The 15,287-nt window shown below is 39.4% G+C and overlaps 1 protein-coding gene across 13 annotated transcripts in view; it reads right to left on the bottom strand.

Annotated features, from left to right (window-relative positions):
• Positions 1 to 15,287, bottom strand: part of tenm4 (teneurin transmembrane protein 4) — a 150,788-nt gene that overhangs the window by 26,332 nt on the left and 109,169 nt on the right. For 9 of the 13 annotated variants that reach the window (XM_085131021.1, XM_085131020.1, XM_085131024.1 and 6 more), the window contains 7 exons: positions 13,251 to 13,512; positions 11,650 to 11,917; positions 11,405 to 11,548; positions 7,532 to 7,781; positions 7,100 to 7,120; positions 3,381 to 3,613; positions 2,504 to 2,658 (listed from right to left, as the gene is read on the bottom strand). In XM_085131021.1, coding sequence (XP_084987147.1) covers positions 2,504 to 2,658; positions 3,381 to 3,613; positions 7,100 to 7,120; positions 7,532 to 7,781; positions 11,405 to 11,548; positions 11,650 to 11,917; positions 13,251 to 13,512 — 1,333 coding nt within the window. The remainder of the gene's footprint in view (positions 1 to 2,503; positions 2,659 to 3,380; positions 3,614 to 7,099; positions 7,121 to 7,531; positions 7,782 to 11,404; positions 11,549 to 11,649; positions 11,918 to 13,250; positions 13,513 to 15,287) is intronic. The other 4 variants (XM_085131023.1, XM_085131025.1, XM_085131029.1 and 1 more) reach the window with 1 other exon arrangement.

The following is a 15,287-nucleotide window of genomic DNA, read 5'->3' as shown; positions in this document are numbered from 1 at the left end:
AATTTCTTAAAACCTATTTCTTGTCAACACTGCTGGTTAAATATTTCATGAGCCAAGTGTGGAGTGGCTCCTGGGAGCTGCCTGTAAGGAGGTTTTCACGCCACTCTGACTGATGAGGGGATATTTCCCGAGCTGCTGTCCCATATGCTGTAACCAGATCATACCCTCCCTTTTATACAGTGGGGATGTTGTCAGAAGTGCCTGCTAGACAAAGCCGCTAACAGGAAAAACCCAAAACATGCTCAACAGCTGAGAAAGCGAGCCGTAGATTTGTACACAACATCAAACTATTTTAAATAAAATGGAAATTGTATTAAGAATTATAATGACATGTTCCATTAGTAATCTCTGCACTCTTTGCTAGTAACAGCATGATGCTTGCCTCAAGAAGAGTAATATGTCATTATTTGAAGTCCCTCTCAGATTTGATTGAATGTCACAGTCATAGTCTAGATAAAGCTTTCTGAAGCTGCTAACACCCCTGAAATATGTTTGAGTGATCTTGTTTTAAGACATCATTTTCCTGCATTTAAGCCCAGCGAAATGCAGGAAATGCAGCGAAATTTTCCAAGACTTTAAAGAAGAAAAAATGGAAGGAAAATGGAAGATACTTCTAAGACAGGAACGACCCAAGGCCTTGGTAGAAAGAAAGAAAAAAAACCATATATGAGGTCAAAATATTGTCATTTTGCTTGATAATCAAAAGTTAAACGAAAGGTTACAGAGAGAATTAAGAGAGAATTTAGCTGTAGCTTGCTCACTACACAGATGGCAAAGTAAGATAACAACAACCTCATCAGAGGAGAGAAAGAAATCTAATGTTATTTCTTGCCTTGGTGTGCCAGGTGTGGTAAAGAAAAAGTAATGACCACTGTGATGAGCCTTCTCCAGAGAAAGTCAGGTTCTAAGTGAGGGGTTGGGGAGTGTTTGAAGAAGGAAGCTATGTGCTCTGGATGAATTTTTAATGGATGCTTTTTACTGTCTGAGTGTCTCTGGCAATGCTTGTGTGATTTGTCATCATTGTAGAACTGCAGTCAGTCTGCCTGTGTCCTCGTGTTTGTGGAACTGGGATGGTGAGCATCCATAGGCACTTGTGTGTGTGACAAGGTAAAGGAGCAGCAAGCGGAGGTCAGGAGGGGGGATGAAGTTCCCCTGTGGCTGCAAATGGGCAGCTAGAGGCTTTGCTTCCTCCACTGAATACATCATTCACACACAGAAAACTCCCCACAGAAAGCAGAAGACCTGTATCCTGCATCCATACTCAACAAAATACACAAAGAGGAAAGAAACAAATGATTGCATGCATACTGAGCTGGGCTTGGACCTCAATCAAGTTCAATAACCAAGCCTCGAAATGCTCAATTCATGGAAGTAAAACTGAAACAGTTATGAATCATGTAGATGGCATATACAAATTAAAAAGATACATTTTGTAGGGGATTTTATTTACTACTGGGTAGGACTGTCAAGGAGGCAAAAACAGCTATGTATGCTAAAAGTCTGCCTTGTCACCTCCAAATGGGAAGTCAGTGAGCCACAGAGTGACCTCAGTGAAGTGTCCTTGCCTGGGGGATGTGTTCTGCGTAGTGTGTGTGTGTGTGTGTGTGTGTGTGTGTATATATACATATGTTCATGTGCGTCAGAGTGAAGATCTGTGCATGAAGTCAAAACCACTGAGGTTAAAGATCGTTCTTATCATTCTCCTACAGCTGTAGGTCACTGGCACTCTGCATTTAGGAAATCTGCGCTACAAAAACCACAATGCTACTGTTTTCAGCATGGTCCTGTACTCCTTTAAAATGCTTAGTCCAGATACTTTGGAAGGCCCAAGCCTGGACTGAGCCCAATTAATTGCTCATTTTCAGTTTTTATTTGTATCTGCTTTTTAACTGTGAGGTGATTTTAGCTTTCACCAGGCTTGCACTGCTTTGATTGTGTGTTGCTTTCTCAAGTTCATAATCCTACAGCACCAGTGAAAACTATGCAATTGAATCTTAACAGATAATCCTTTGGTTAATAGAATTGACCTCTCAGGTCAGAAAGGCAAGTTTTGTAGAAAACAAAATAGGTGCAGTAAAAGTTTTCAGTGTGTTTCCCTGAAACTGTCTCTTGATTAACTACAGAGTCTACAATGTTTTCTTGTCCTATTTACATATTTTTTTCATCCTGCTGCAAAATGAATTTCCTCCTGTGGGTCAAAAAATATCTAAACTGACCTGAAGTATTTTATCATTTACGATGAATCATAGGACCAAAACTTTGCTGAAATAAACTACACACAGGAAAAAAAGACACTCTTGAATCTTTTAGAAAGTCTTGTGGCTATATACCAAATCTAAACCAAGGCCTACAGTACTAGACGCAGGCTTGGAGAATCAAGCTGCAGAAATACCAGCTGATGCGGAGGTGTAAGCACCCTGAAAACAAGGGTCATTCAAGGAGACAGATGTAGGTTGAGAGAGAGGAAAGCACAGGTCAGTGCACAGTTCCAGAGAGGTCATACCTGAGAGATGTCCATCACAGCATCACAGCTGAGAGGTCGGGCAGAGGTCAGGTCATTGAATCCCAGAAGGGTGGAGATGATACCATTCTGATCAATCCTGCGAATCATGGTCCCATCCACAAAGAAGATTACGCCATACTTATCCACGGTAATGCCTGCAGATAAAGTCACACAATGAGAAGAAGAGGGAAATATCCTTAAATTATTCTGTTTATCTGTGACTTAATGTGAGCACAGAGCCCCACCAAATCACAATTAAGGACAGATCACTGCAATAAAATGAAAGACTAATCATGACAATGAAAATTAATGGTAGGATTGATTTTTTTAATCAATAAAGAAGAACAATAGAAACATCAAAATAGATGAGGAGTATTCTAAGTATTGATTCAATTATGGTGAAAACTTCATCAATGTCTTTCCCTCTTGCTATCAGCCTCAAACAACAATGAAGCTTAGTAAGCCTAGCAAGTCTCTGTATTTTTCTACTACTCTGAAGTCTGACAAATATCATTGAAGAAAATATGGACCTCATATTTTCAGTAATTACAGCAAACCACTCTCTTTTTCAATGCAAAGCACGGCTATAGATATGCACATTTCACAGTGGCTCTTTCAGCAAATATGACTCATAATGGCATCACAGTAGAGGACAAAGAATAAGCATGTGATTGAATGACTAATGCTTCATGCCCATATGGAAGCAACACAAAAAAACTCACAGAAAGACATGCTGTTAAAAATAACTAGCGAGTTAGCTGCACATTTGGGGTTACAGCTGAAGGCAAAAGCTTACTTCAGAAAAGGTTAGAAATAAAAAAACAAAACTGACAACTGACTTGAAACTATATCCATTTTAATAACATCTATGCAATACCTCTGGGGTTAGTAAGGGTGGCCTCAACAGCCTTTCCTCCATCCCCGCAGCGAGCGTCATCATATGGGAGACACTGGTCACCAGTGCCTGCCACCAGCTCCAGATTCTTGGCCACATCTTTCACAACAATCAGCGATTTAACCTTGAACACTTTCCTGCTGCTGGTGTCTGAAAGGTACACGGCATTGTTCACTGGACTGGTGGCCAGGTAGTACTTATGTGCAGGGCTGTTGCTGAGAGGAGGGAAAAGAGAGGAAGAGGCTCAAGTCAATAAAGCTGGAAGGGCTACAGCTCTTTCAATAAGAAACACTGTGTAATACAATTAAAATGGATTCAAAAGCCATTTAGAGAGTCAATTGGGCACAATTACAGTTTATACGCAGGACAAAGAAAACAGAATGAGATTAAACATGCTAAAATAAAAATGAGATTAAACATGACATAATAATGCGGCTTAGGACTCACGCAGTCGGCTTAGTAAGAAAAGCGTGTTTTGAAAAGGGAGTGAAATTACCAGTGTATCTACATCTATATGTCTGTGTCGACCTTTAAATACAGTGTGTGAGTGTGTGTGTAATAGTGCACACATTATTGAAGAAATAGTAATGTAGTAGAGAAATAAGGGTGGGGAGTGGTGCTAAAATTTATGACCCAAGAAATTTCTTTGATATAAGTTGAAAACGATACAAATAATTATGTTTTTTTTATTTTACATTGGAACTTTTTAAAAATACAAACAAAAATGCATGACTGAACTAGGGATCCAAACACATTATGCATCCATCAGGCTGCTATTCTAGCACAGAAAAATATCCTATTAAAATCCCAGCCAAGTCAACAATGCCATCCTTCACATCCATACAAACATATCCACAGGAGGTTGCCCAACCTGACAGACAAGACAATAGAACCAAATATAACCAATCCTGCTGCGGCAGGATGCATACAACCTACTGATGTACTCCAGTCAGGATAGGTGACAGAAAACACAGATAGCTGTAGACAAATCCACAGTAGTGCAAATTAGGATGACAAAGAATAATATTTCCATTAAAATTACACTTCTGCTTACTATAAACATAAGCTCACGGTGATAAATCAAAGCATGGGAGATTGGAAGCAAGACCAATTACATTTTACTAGGCACACGCCAGATGCTAGAAACTTCTTAAACCGTGTTATTTTAAAGTGATTTTACAGCCTTGGCTCTACTTCCATAAATATGATTCATTACATAAATGTTACTGAGGTTAAAGGTCTTTTCTTTTCAAGTGCTGACTGACACACTTTATTCGTTAGTTCATGTCAGAAAATGTATAAAAAAAATAAATCAGACAAATCCAGAAAACTGAAAGTTAAATTAAAAGCTTACATCACATAAATTATTAAAAAAGTCACATTTTAACTGTCTGTTGACTAATTCTACTACTAACTTAGGAGAAGAACAAAACAAAGGAACACGTAACCAGCTTAGCAATGAGTTTGCTGCCACCTTAAAGATGACCAGATGCATAAGAGCAGGATACAGCACAGTTCTGCCAGACCTGATAAGCATTATGGAAAACCCTGTCAGCTGGACATCATTCAAAGTGGATTAAGACAGTATTTCAAATATAACCTTCAGGGTTCTTTTAGGGGTTTACGGTCAGTGTGACAGTGCCAAAGCGTACATTTTTAACACACAACAAGAAGAAAGACAAGTGGGTGTGTGGAATTGTCGTCTCCAGTACATAATTTTAGGTGACAATTGACCTTCAATGAATCAGTGATGACAGGGCTTTGCAGCAAACCTCAGGCACACATGTCACAAACTGCCCGCTGACCTAGTTGACTGATATGATGCACTTCAGTATACTCCAGGTACAATTGGCTGGCTTAGAGAAACGACTGCTATCTGAGAGTAGGTCAATGGCAAATCTCAATGACTGGCTTTGCATTCTATCTGCCATGTGCAATCAGCTGATACCATATCAGCTCCTAGGTGCATGTAAAACAGTGTTGGTCCCCCATAGTGTTTGAAACTATGAGGTGTTATTCTCTGACCTTGAGCTATGGCCATATACCCCATCTATATTCACTGACAACATCTAGTTTGTAGAAGATAATTGGATTTTGCGGCATGGCGTCGTGGAAATGGTTGGAGCGGATTGGGACATCCTTAGTAGGGGGTCAATGAACACTGCAGTAACATCACCCACCTCCCACTCCTATCGCTAACTCACACATAAACAGGAGGCAGCCGCCCATTTTATACAGACACATGCTGTGTTTTCCTGGACAAATCTCCTTTTCAATATGCAAGTGTGTTTGGTGTGCTGAGGGACGGGGCTCTGATGTGTCTTGTTCTAGTAAAGAAATCTATGCGATGTCTAAGTTAATGTACAGCAGCATAATAAAAGTAATATTTCTGTTATGCAGAAGACTTAGAAAAAGACAGATACAGAAAAAAGCAAGAGAGAGAGATTCTGAGTTTTTTGTTAGTATGTTCATCCTCTTGGAAACAGAGGCCAGTGACCAGCATCACAAGGCTTTTCATCCACAAGTTGACTAACTGTTCCCCAGCTAAAGTCATGACCCTGTGATAGAAAATCAATCAATAGCCCTTTGCCTGAGACACAGTATCTAAAGACAGCACACAGAGATTTCCCTTGCCACCACCTGCCATGGAAAATAAAGTCTCTGTATCTTAAGCCAGTGATAAAATCAACACTGAGTTGCCATTTTAGCAGAATCAGCTACTGTAGCTGGGTATGCACACCAAATGAGACATTCTCTTCTGTTTAAACCTGCAATCATTTGCCTGTAACAAGCACTACTGTTAACTTGTCTTTTATAATAGATGTTATATAAATAGGGATATATATTTATAGTACATATTCTCTTTACGATTACAAAATTACATTTAAGACTCTCCAACACTGTCAAAAACTGTCCCATACTGAAATGTTAATCATGTTTTTGAGGTGCACTTTTGCCTTTATTGGTTAGTGGAGCACTGAAGATACACAGGAAAATAGAAAAGGGGAAGGTATGTGGCAAATGGACAAGGGTCTGACTTGAACCTGGGCTTCTACACTCATATTGTTGCATGGTCACCCACCCAGCTGCCCACTTCTTTAACAACTCGAATGCTCCCAAATGATTTCATTTTATAAGAACTAAGGAGAAAGCCTAGAAATTAAGCAAACTTAGAGTTAATAAACTGTGCTTTCATGTAAAAAATATCTGGTTTAATCCAAACAAATCTTTCAGAACAAATGAAAATGAACCATAGTTTGAATTGTTTCTTGAGTGAAAACATCTTTTGAATGTTTTCAGAACCAGGAAAAGGGAAAAAAGATCCAAGAAAAAACATAGGAAGAGGAAAGACCAAGATTGTAGGATACGGCGAGCATTTTCCAGGTGTTTTTGGAAAGAATGAGAGGGAGTGAGAAGATGTTCCCTGAAGATTAAAACAAATGCAGCTGCAAAATGCAAACATTGTATAAAACGATAATCACTCAGCTCATTTAAGTTTTACCATTCACTCTAATATTGACAGAATGGTACCTGCTGTACTTACATCAGCTGATATAGACAGCTGTTGACAGGTTTGGCCTTTGTAAAATGTGTAAAAAGACCAATATCTCAAACTTTATTAAGATAAATAGAATTTTTAAATTAATTTGGTGACTGGGCTGTACCCTTTTTTAAAAATTAGCAAATACTGTGTGGCTTACCTATGCCTGAAGTCTTTATTTCTGTGAAGGTTTACCAAAAGAAGCAGAAATGAGAAAGGAAGAGAAAGGAAAGAAAGTGTTAGTTGATAGTAGATGGAATTAAAAAGTAGTAGGCATACTTAATCAAAAGGGAAGCATGAATTAACAATATTTCAATTTTTTTTTTTTTAATTGACTCAACCTTCTCCTTGGGAGCATTAGGAAATTAATCTTTCCTTAACATTTTCTGTTAAGACCTTATTACATCCTCTACATCCCTTATGAGATCCAAACTCCAGCTGATACAGGTGAATCAGAGAGGCAGAACCATCAATCCTTTGCCTTTAGGGCATTTCTGTCTAACTCGATCGACCTCTGTGGTTTATGACCTGTATACAAGCCCATCTGAGCTCATGGTCCTGAGCGAAAGTAAGTAGGCTACTCTTCCGTTACCTGAGCTCCAGGACGCTGGTGACATTCCCTGTGGTGAAAATCCTCCTCACATAGTTGAAGTCACCCACGTACAGACTTCCATCTGAGCCACAAGCCAGAGCAACTGGGGCCATCAGCTTGTTTCCGTCAGCAAGGCCATTACAGCTAGGGCAGGAGATGCTGCGCCTCCGCCCATTCCCCATCACGCTGCCGATTACAGGAGGCTGCTGGGAGATGAAGACGTTCTCTCCGTTGCCCATGTGAAGAATACCTGATGAGGGTACAGAAAAGAAACAACTTATTTAAGGGGGTGAGCACAAAGCAGCATGGCCAGCTGTTAGTGGAAAATATTTTGCAATTTTGGTTAGAGGTTAAGTTAATCCAGCTTTTTTTCAATTGTCATTGAAAGCAGTGTGTCCAAAAAAAACTAGGGGAGTGTATTGAAACTTTTTTCCATCTATAACAAACTGTCTGACTTAATTAAATTTACATGTTTGAAAGAACCCTGAGAAATGATGTGTACAAACCCATCCCACCCGAACATGCTAGTCTGTATCAACAGCTACAAAGCTAAAAAAATATATATATATCTTGTCATTATACTTTTGATACATCTCAATTTAACTTATAGCATTATTTCTATACAGTGCTTAACAAATTAATTAGACCACCTTTGTACTCTCCCATGAAGTAAAGTTTTATTTGAATAAAAAAACATGTCAAGACACATTCCAAAACACCTCCAGTAATCTGCAGATTAACAGAGAATCTATAGAGAATAGATTTCCAATCTGGCGTTGAGCAGCACAGAAGTTCATATAAATAATTTTGAAAATTCCATGTCATAAAATTTAATTGATCAATTAAGGTCCTCGAGCTGCTTGATGTGAGTGTAATGAAGTTCAGAACAAGTGGATTAAAATGGGATTCGTACTGAATGCTTTCATATTTCTGCTTGATGGATAAGCAGTTTGCTTATGCTAACGTGATACCAATGGGAATTTGGTGAGCCGAGCCTGCTCCACTGCTCTAACTCTTTGAGTTCCTGTCTCAATAGTGGTTCAAGGTAGCTTAATGCAGTTTAAAAGCTATATTGGATGAAGGATTTAAGGGAAAGTGTAAGTCAATACACAGATAAGCATTTGATGTGATTTTAAATAGGACTGTGTGTGTACCTCTATTAACTAGAGCCATGAAAATTGCACTGAGTGCCTGGGATTGCAATAAGAGGTCGTCTTGGTGGATGAAAACACGGGCACAATTTCACAGCGAAATAGGAACCAAGAAACCCTTGGCACAAGCATAATCTCTTGGAGCGAGAAAATTATCACACAGGCACAATCACAAAAAAGAAATCCAAACAAGAAAACCCAAAAGAAAACAAATATATATATTTGTTGTTTTTTTTTACCTGTTTTTCTATCTTCACCAGCTTTGCGTCAAACAAAATTAAATCAATAAGAATATAGCAGATGTGCAAGCATTCACATATGTACTTGCATGCACACTTTTTTTAACATTAGTGTTGCCAATCTGCTCTTGGAAAATTGTCAAATATGTAAATGTAAAGATGTTGCTGCTGCCCAATCAATGTAATCATATTTGAAATTCAGCATCTGCATGCCTGTCGTAGTTTTGCTGCATCTGATGGTACTTAGTGACCTGAGATCTTTGAGCAGCACAACATTTGGTCTATCAGAAGAGATCAGCCAAGCATCCCCTTCCTGGGACGTGATTTAATCTTAGGGACTGCTGCTGCTGGGAGTAGCAGGCTGATAGCAATTAAATTAGGGATGATTCTAAAAATGCTGGGCATGAACAAGACATGAAGGTGCCAAAAGAGGGGGTGACTGGAGGAACTGGCAGTGCTGGTGGTGAGGGCAGTTCTCGCCTTCGTCTGGACTCCACTTTCAGGCTCAGCAGGTTTAGCGTGACAGATCAAAATGCCACCTTCGTGAGCACTTTTCAAGTATGCTTCATCTCCTCTGATGAGTCCTCCCAGACACAAACAGACACTGAAGCCCAGCTAGTGACAGGTGCTGCACAAAGTTATTTCTACTACTGCCTTTTAGGAGTTATTTGATGGCAATAAGAAAATTGACCTCCCTCACCTAAAAACGGATGGAGGGAATAAAAAGTGAGATCTATCAAGGGCTACATGACACTGCTGAATGGAATAAAGCCTAAAAATGCTACAGGCAGGGAGGACAGTTTTATGTTACATTAAAAGAATCGTCTAAAGCACGTGGTGGAACTTGCGGCACTTCTTCTTATCTACTCTTTTTGGCACATTCAGGATGACGCGCAAAATATAAAAAGGACAGGCAAACCTAAAATATACACTTTTGTACAAAATGTACTATTTTTAAATGGGGTCCTGAAAGCAACATTTTTGCCAATGTGACCCAATGCTTTTACTACCACATCACAAGACTTAGATGTCTTGTTTTGTTTTTTAACAGCAGCTAAGTCAAAAGAACAAAAAATCCAAGACATATTTTTCTGTCATTTCTGTTCGTCTTGCTTCGGTCTTCTGCTCTGTTCATTGTGTCGGGAATTTCACCATGTGGAGGCTCTCCCACACAGACATATACCAAGTGACAGCAAAAAACAAAAGAAGAAGAGGATATTGTTATTTGTGGATATTTTAGAATATACATTTTAGTACTCCAGCTGTCTGAATATTATTAAATATTAAAATCTTAACAGCCTTCGAAGGACACACTTGCATTGCTATGCTATTAATATATTATTTGTGGCATAAACTGTTTATATCAACAATAATCATTTATCGCAGTTATATCTGGGGCAATATATCATCCAACTAAATCAGTATTCTAAGAGGCCTGTTACAGTATGGGTGAACCAAATACAAAAAAATTAACACAGCCTGTCATGGATGCAGGTTCAAGGACCCAGAGGAGAATTGGGATGCAGACTGTTTAAACAGAAGGTGTGCCAGTTGCAGAGTTCAAAAACAGAGTCCAAAACAAAGTCCAAATATAAGAAGCCAAGAAAAACCAAACAAACCCAGGAGACCATGGAGGGGGGAGAAAAAAACACTAGAGGAGCTTAACAGACACTGCAACAAAGACTGAGGGGGAAGGCTGGATTATTTGTACACATGGAGGTGATTCGGGAAGTGGAGACAGCTGGGGCGAACTAGACACAGGTGTAGACAATCAAGACGAAGTAAAACTAAGCACAAAGCACAGGAGACTAACTTCCAAAGTAAAAGAGGAACTCATTCAGAGAAAAGTACAACAAAATAATACACTCCATAAACTTGACAAGAACTTAAAGGTTTAAAATACAAGAGCACAAAAAGTTTGAACCCCCAAGTGAATAAACAAGGACAAACTATACAATTAAATCAAACAGAAAACACCTGAAGATGAATAAGAGCTTAGAACTCCAAACAATATACTAAAACTTGACACACAAGGAGTTAGCAGAAGTTAAGTAACGCAGAACGCAAGGAACCAAAATACAAATAACCCTAACCTGCTTTCAAAAGAAACAAGATTAAGAGATTGAGATTAACGCACAAACACCCACAATGAACCAATAGATCGTGATCCAGGTACATGTTCTTAAAATTAAGATATGTTGTGGGATAAATTTATATTTTGAAGGAATACTTTAATAAAGAAGCTGTTGAAAGGGTGCTGGCATAGCTCACTGGCTTAGCAGGTGACCGATATGCCAAAGGCAAGTGCAAGCCGTTTCCTTCATGTAGTTCTTTTCACCTTCATCTACTGTACTCTGTTATTGTCCAAGGGCTACAGTATGTTACTGTCCAAAATAAAGATGAAATGCCCCAAAACAAGTTTTTTTAAAAATAGAAGTTATTAAAACAAAAAATATATGAAAAGGAACAACTGGCTGACTCACCACTCTGGATATTTAAAGCATGGTGCTTGTCTATTGTCCACCCTCCCAGTTTTGAGGCAATGGTTTCGTAGCCCTGTAGAACAGCGGTCCTCTTCTCCCATAGAATAAGGTCTGGGCATGACTCATATTCAAAACCAACTGAAACTATGGAACAAAACAAAAATAAAATAGTAAAAAAATGTGTGTTCTCTGGATAAAAGAAAATCATATCAGTATAATCAAAAATAATTTTTGTCATCGCTTACCAAAAGCTTCGGACAAGCCGTAGACCTTCTGGCTGTAGACATCTGTCTTGTCCCACACAAAGTCATACGAGAGATTTGGGGCTGCAGGAAACCACTTTCTGAAAAGCCTGCCTTCCACAGCCACCATGAGGTGAACTTTCATCAGGTTAAAAGGGATTAAGGAGTGGGTGAGAGTAACCCTTAGCACTGACTTGTAACCTGGGGTCCTGCTGCTTAAATAGCCGAGTCTCATTTCCGTTCCAGGTATAGGTACTTCTTCTTCCAGAGACTATAAACAGAAAAACAAAGCTTATTAAATATAGAAAAGCATCGATCCTGATAGAAGGTGACATGTTATAAATTCTGTCCTCACATTTGAGGTAATAATGTTCCACTGTTTTATTTTTTTCGCTGTTCTTGTTTTACACAAAATATCAGCTTGTCAGTCTGGTGGTCAATGGCCACTGCAGCCTTTGTTACATCATTTTTTTTAGCCTTGCCTCCAACCACATCTATGGACCCAAGGGAGACTGGAAACACTAATTAGAGGACAATTATGCTCATGCGTTACATGGCATAGGATGAAGAATTTCTTCATTATGTATTCCAATGAGAATTTTCCATAATTGATTTCAAAATAGCAAGTCCTCCATTAGGATGGTAGTCTTTTCTATGAAATCCATATCGCAGTTGCGTAACCTGTGTGCTCTTGGGCTCAGAGGCTGCCAAGGCCAATAATATATAGAATAATAAAAGTTAGCTTAGTAAGATGCTGTTGCCTTTAGAAAATTTAGCTGAGGTCAGACCTGTAACAACAGTGGGTCAGCATGCATAGACTGTAGAGAGGATCAAGGGTCGACAGCAGTAGTTTGGTTAACCAATTCCTGTCTTCTATAATTGAATCGCCTCTTTCCATAGTACAAAACAAGATTCAGAGTACTAATCAAAACAGGTACTTTAACTGTTATAGGTCAGATGACTTTTATGTGTGTGTTTTTTTATTCAAACAGGGCAGCTATTCATGGTTGACTTATCAGGAATCCTTTTTACAACTGTAAATGGGATGATGTCCCTGTACACGGAGCAGCAAAGACAAGGCGACTATAAATAAACTCAACTCAGACTAAATTCCCTGATATGCCATAAATCTTATGAAGCAAACTGGGAGGCAGAGTAATGAGAGAAGTGCAGAGATACCTGCTAGAAATACAGGAGCCACACAAACAGTTCGACAACATAGGTCACCAACACAGAAGTCCAAATAGATGCTTACATCAAAAAGCCTCATGTAGATAAACTTGTATGCATAACTGTAAGATGCATAACTGTAAGAATCCTTCCTAGAGGTATTTATATGCATAAACTGGATGACTACTCTACAGTAACAACTGTTTCTGTGGATAAGATAATAATCATCACTCTGCAGTTAGGTACAATGTATATTGTGAATTACCAAAATTTTACAGGCCAATTACACTTGAGTGATAAAAATCAAAGCACTGCCACGAGTCACTGTTATATTTATACTTGTACTTGAAAAATAGTCTGTAGCTGTGCGGCATGAATCATTTGCAGGAAGACCCATATGCATTAGAACCTGCAGGGCAGGGACAAAGCATCACCTGGATTTCAGGTACAACATTCCCTCTTTCAGCACAGGACCCAGCGAATGCGGTGAGCGGCGCTGGGGACACTACAGGGCTGGGCCTGGTAAAGCTGCTCAGGTCACAGCTAGGGATGTCATTCTCCTCATGCCGCATCACGATGGTATCCATGACAAAGAAACGTCCCCATGGCAACCAGAGTGTGTGCTCCTGGGTGATGAATGGAGCGCGTTCAAAGTGCAGGGCTATGGCTATGCCCCCATTGGTCACCAAGTCAAAACTGGAACACAGATGTGCACAATGTCAAAGAAAATTAACTGATTGTCTTACTTTTGGATGAATTAAAATAAATACAGTGAAAATTCCCATTCCCAATTTATACTATTTGTTTTGTGTTGTGCATCAAGCCTCTGTTGTGAACATGATACATTTGTTATTCTCTATTTCAAGGATAAAAGAGATAAATCAGTAATAAATTCAAAATGTTATTTTTTTTAAAAAGTTAAAGAAAGGATGCTTTTAACTGCTTTGAATCATCTCTGTTACACAATGGAGCAGATACAATACGATTATAGATCACAATGTAAAAATGCAGGTTTCCTTGGTTTAATAATCCTAACATTTTATTTGAAGAATGCAAAGTAGCAGATTTCAGGCATGACTGTTTCACTCCAATTACCATGTAATGTGCTGCTCCTGTGCTCACATGTGTACTGTAAATGAGAGAGAGAGGTTTGTGCCGAGGGATGGAGGCAGCCGCCAGTACTTTATTGATCTCTTAGACGAAGGCTGTCCACTCTAACATCAGTCTAAAAGCCCTGCAATGCAATCCCATCTGCTGTTGCATTAAAGGGTCTCTGCCTCTGGACTGACCTGACTGTGTCTCAGTAAACAGGCTACATTTTGGCAGCGTCATCACCTCTAACTGCTGCATGGTACCTGCACCTGGACTGGACTTTTGCAGCTTTTGTCACTTCTCTCTAAGAGCCAATTAGCACCTGGTCACCTACAGGCCCCTGGGACAGGCAAACACTCTCTCTCTCTCTCTCTCTCACACACACACACACACACACACACACACACACACACACACACACACACACACACACACACACACACACACACACACACACACAGAGTTTTTCTCAAATTACAGATACAGAAGTAAGTTTAAATAGTGCCATGTAAAATGGGCAAACTCCCTCTTGGTTTAAGCTTCTATATAAAGAACTCGCTCAGTCTAACTTCCCTTGAGGGTAAACATCTGATTGGCTGTGGTGATAAACAACAACTTGGTCCGCCCTTGATGTTTTGCCCTTGGCTGGGTGCAAGCAAAGTGAGCTTCTTCATCAGTCTCGAGTCGGCAGAGCAAGGCTCTCGTAGTACTCATGCAGCTGTGATCCATCAGTACCCATGCAGTTGCATTCAGTTAGTCTGTATCATGCCTGGCAGGCTTGGGCCACGCAAACTCAAAATACTTCTGGACTACCATGGGCAGCATAGGCGATCGATGAAGAGATTCACTGGCTATTATCAATCATGACAATAGCCTTAAGGAACAAAATGATTACATTACCTACAGAAGGTTACCGCCTTGTGCCCTTTGGAAATGCATCAAACTAAGAAAGCTAACTACATTTTTACTCATTTGCCAGCTAATGAGCAATATAACAGTATATTTATAATGGACTGCATGACGTCTACTAAGGTTAAAGTGAGCCAAGGTCAGAGCAAAAAGTTAGTAAGAATAAACACAGACTGTAAAACTACAAGCTCTCCCGTAAAGACGCTCACAAGTACCCTAATAATGTAATGAGCTTAAACCCATGTCAGCATTTTTCTCATTAATAGAGAAAAGCTTAAAAGTGAATAGGTCTGTCTTAATGCTCAGCCAATCAGAAAATGGCTACACAGTTGTAAAGAAACTAAACTAACCTCTTTTGTTTAGGCCTGAAAACTTTCCCAGATAGTGGAAAAGGTAATTTAAAAAACTAAGCCCTTGGACAATAAAGAACACATCATAAAAATGAGTTGAGACAGCTTTCCCATTTCTAA

This window comes from Neolamprologus multifasciatus, chromosome 14 (genome assembly GCF_963576455.1).
Source record: "Neolamprologus multifasciatus chromosome 14, fNeoMul1.2, whole genome shotgun sequence".
In the NCBI taxonomy this organism is placed as follows: domain Eukaryota; kingdom Metazoa; phylum Chordata; class Actinopteri; order Cichliformes; family Cichlidae; genus Neolamprologus; species Neolamprologus multifasciatus.
The sequence above is the reverse complement of the archived record's forward strand: the minus strand, read 5'-3'. Positions and strand labels throughout refer to the sequence as shown.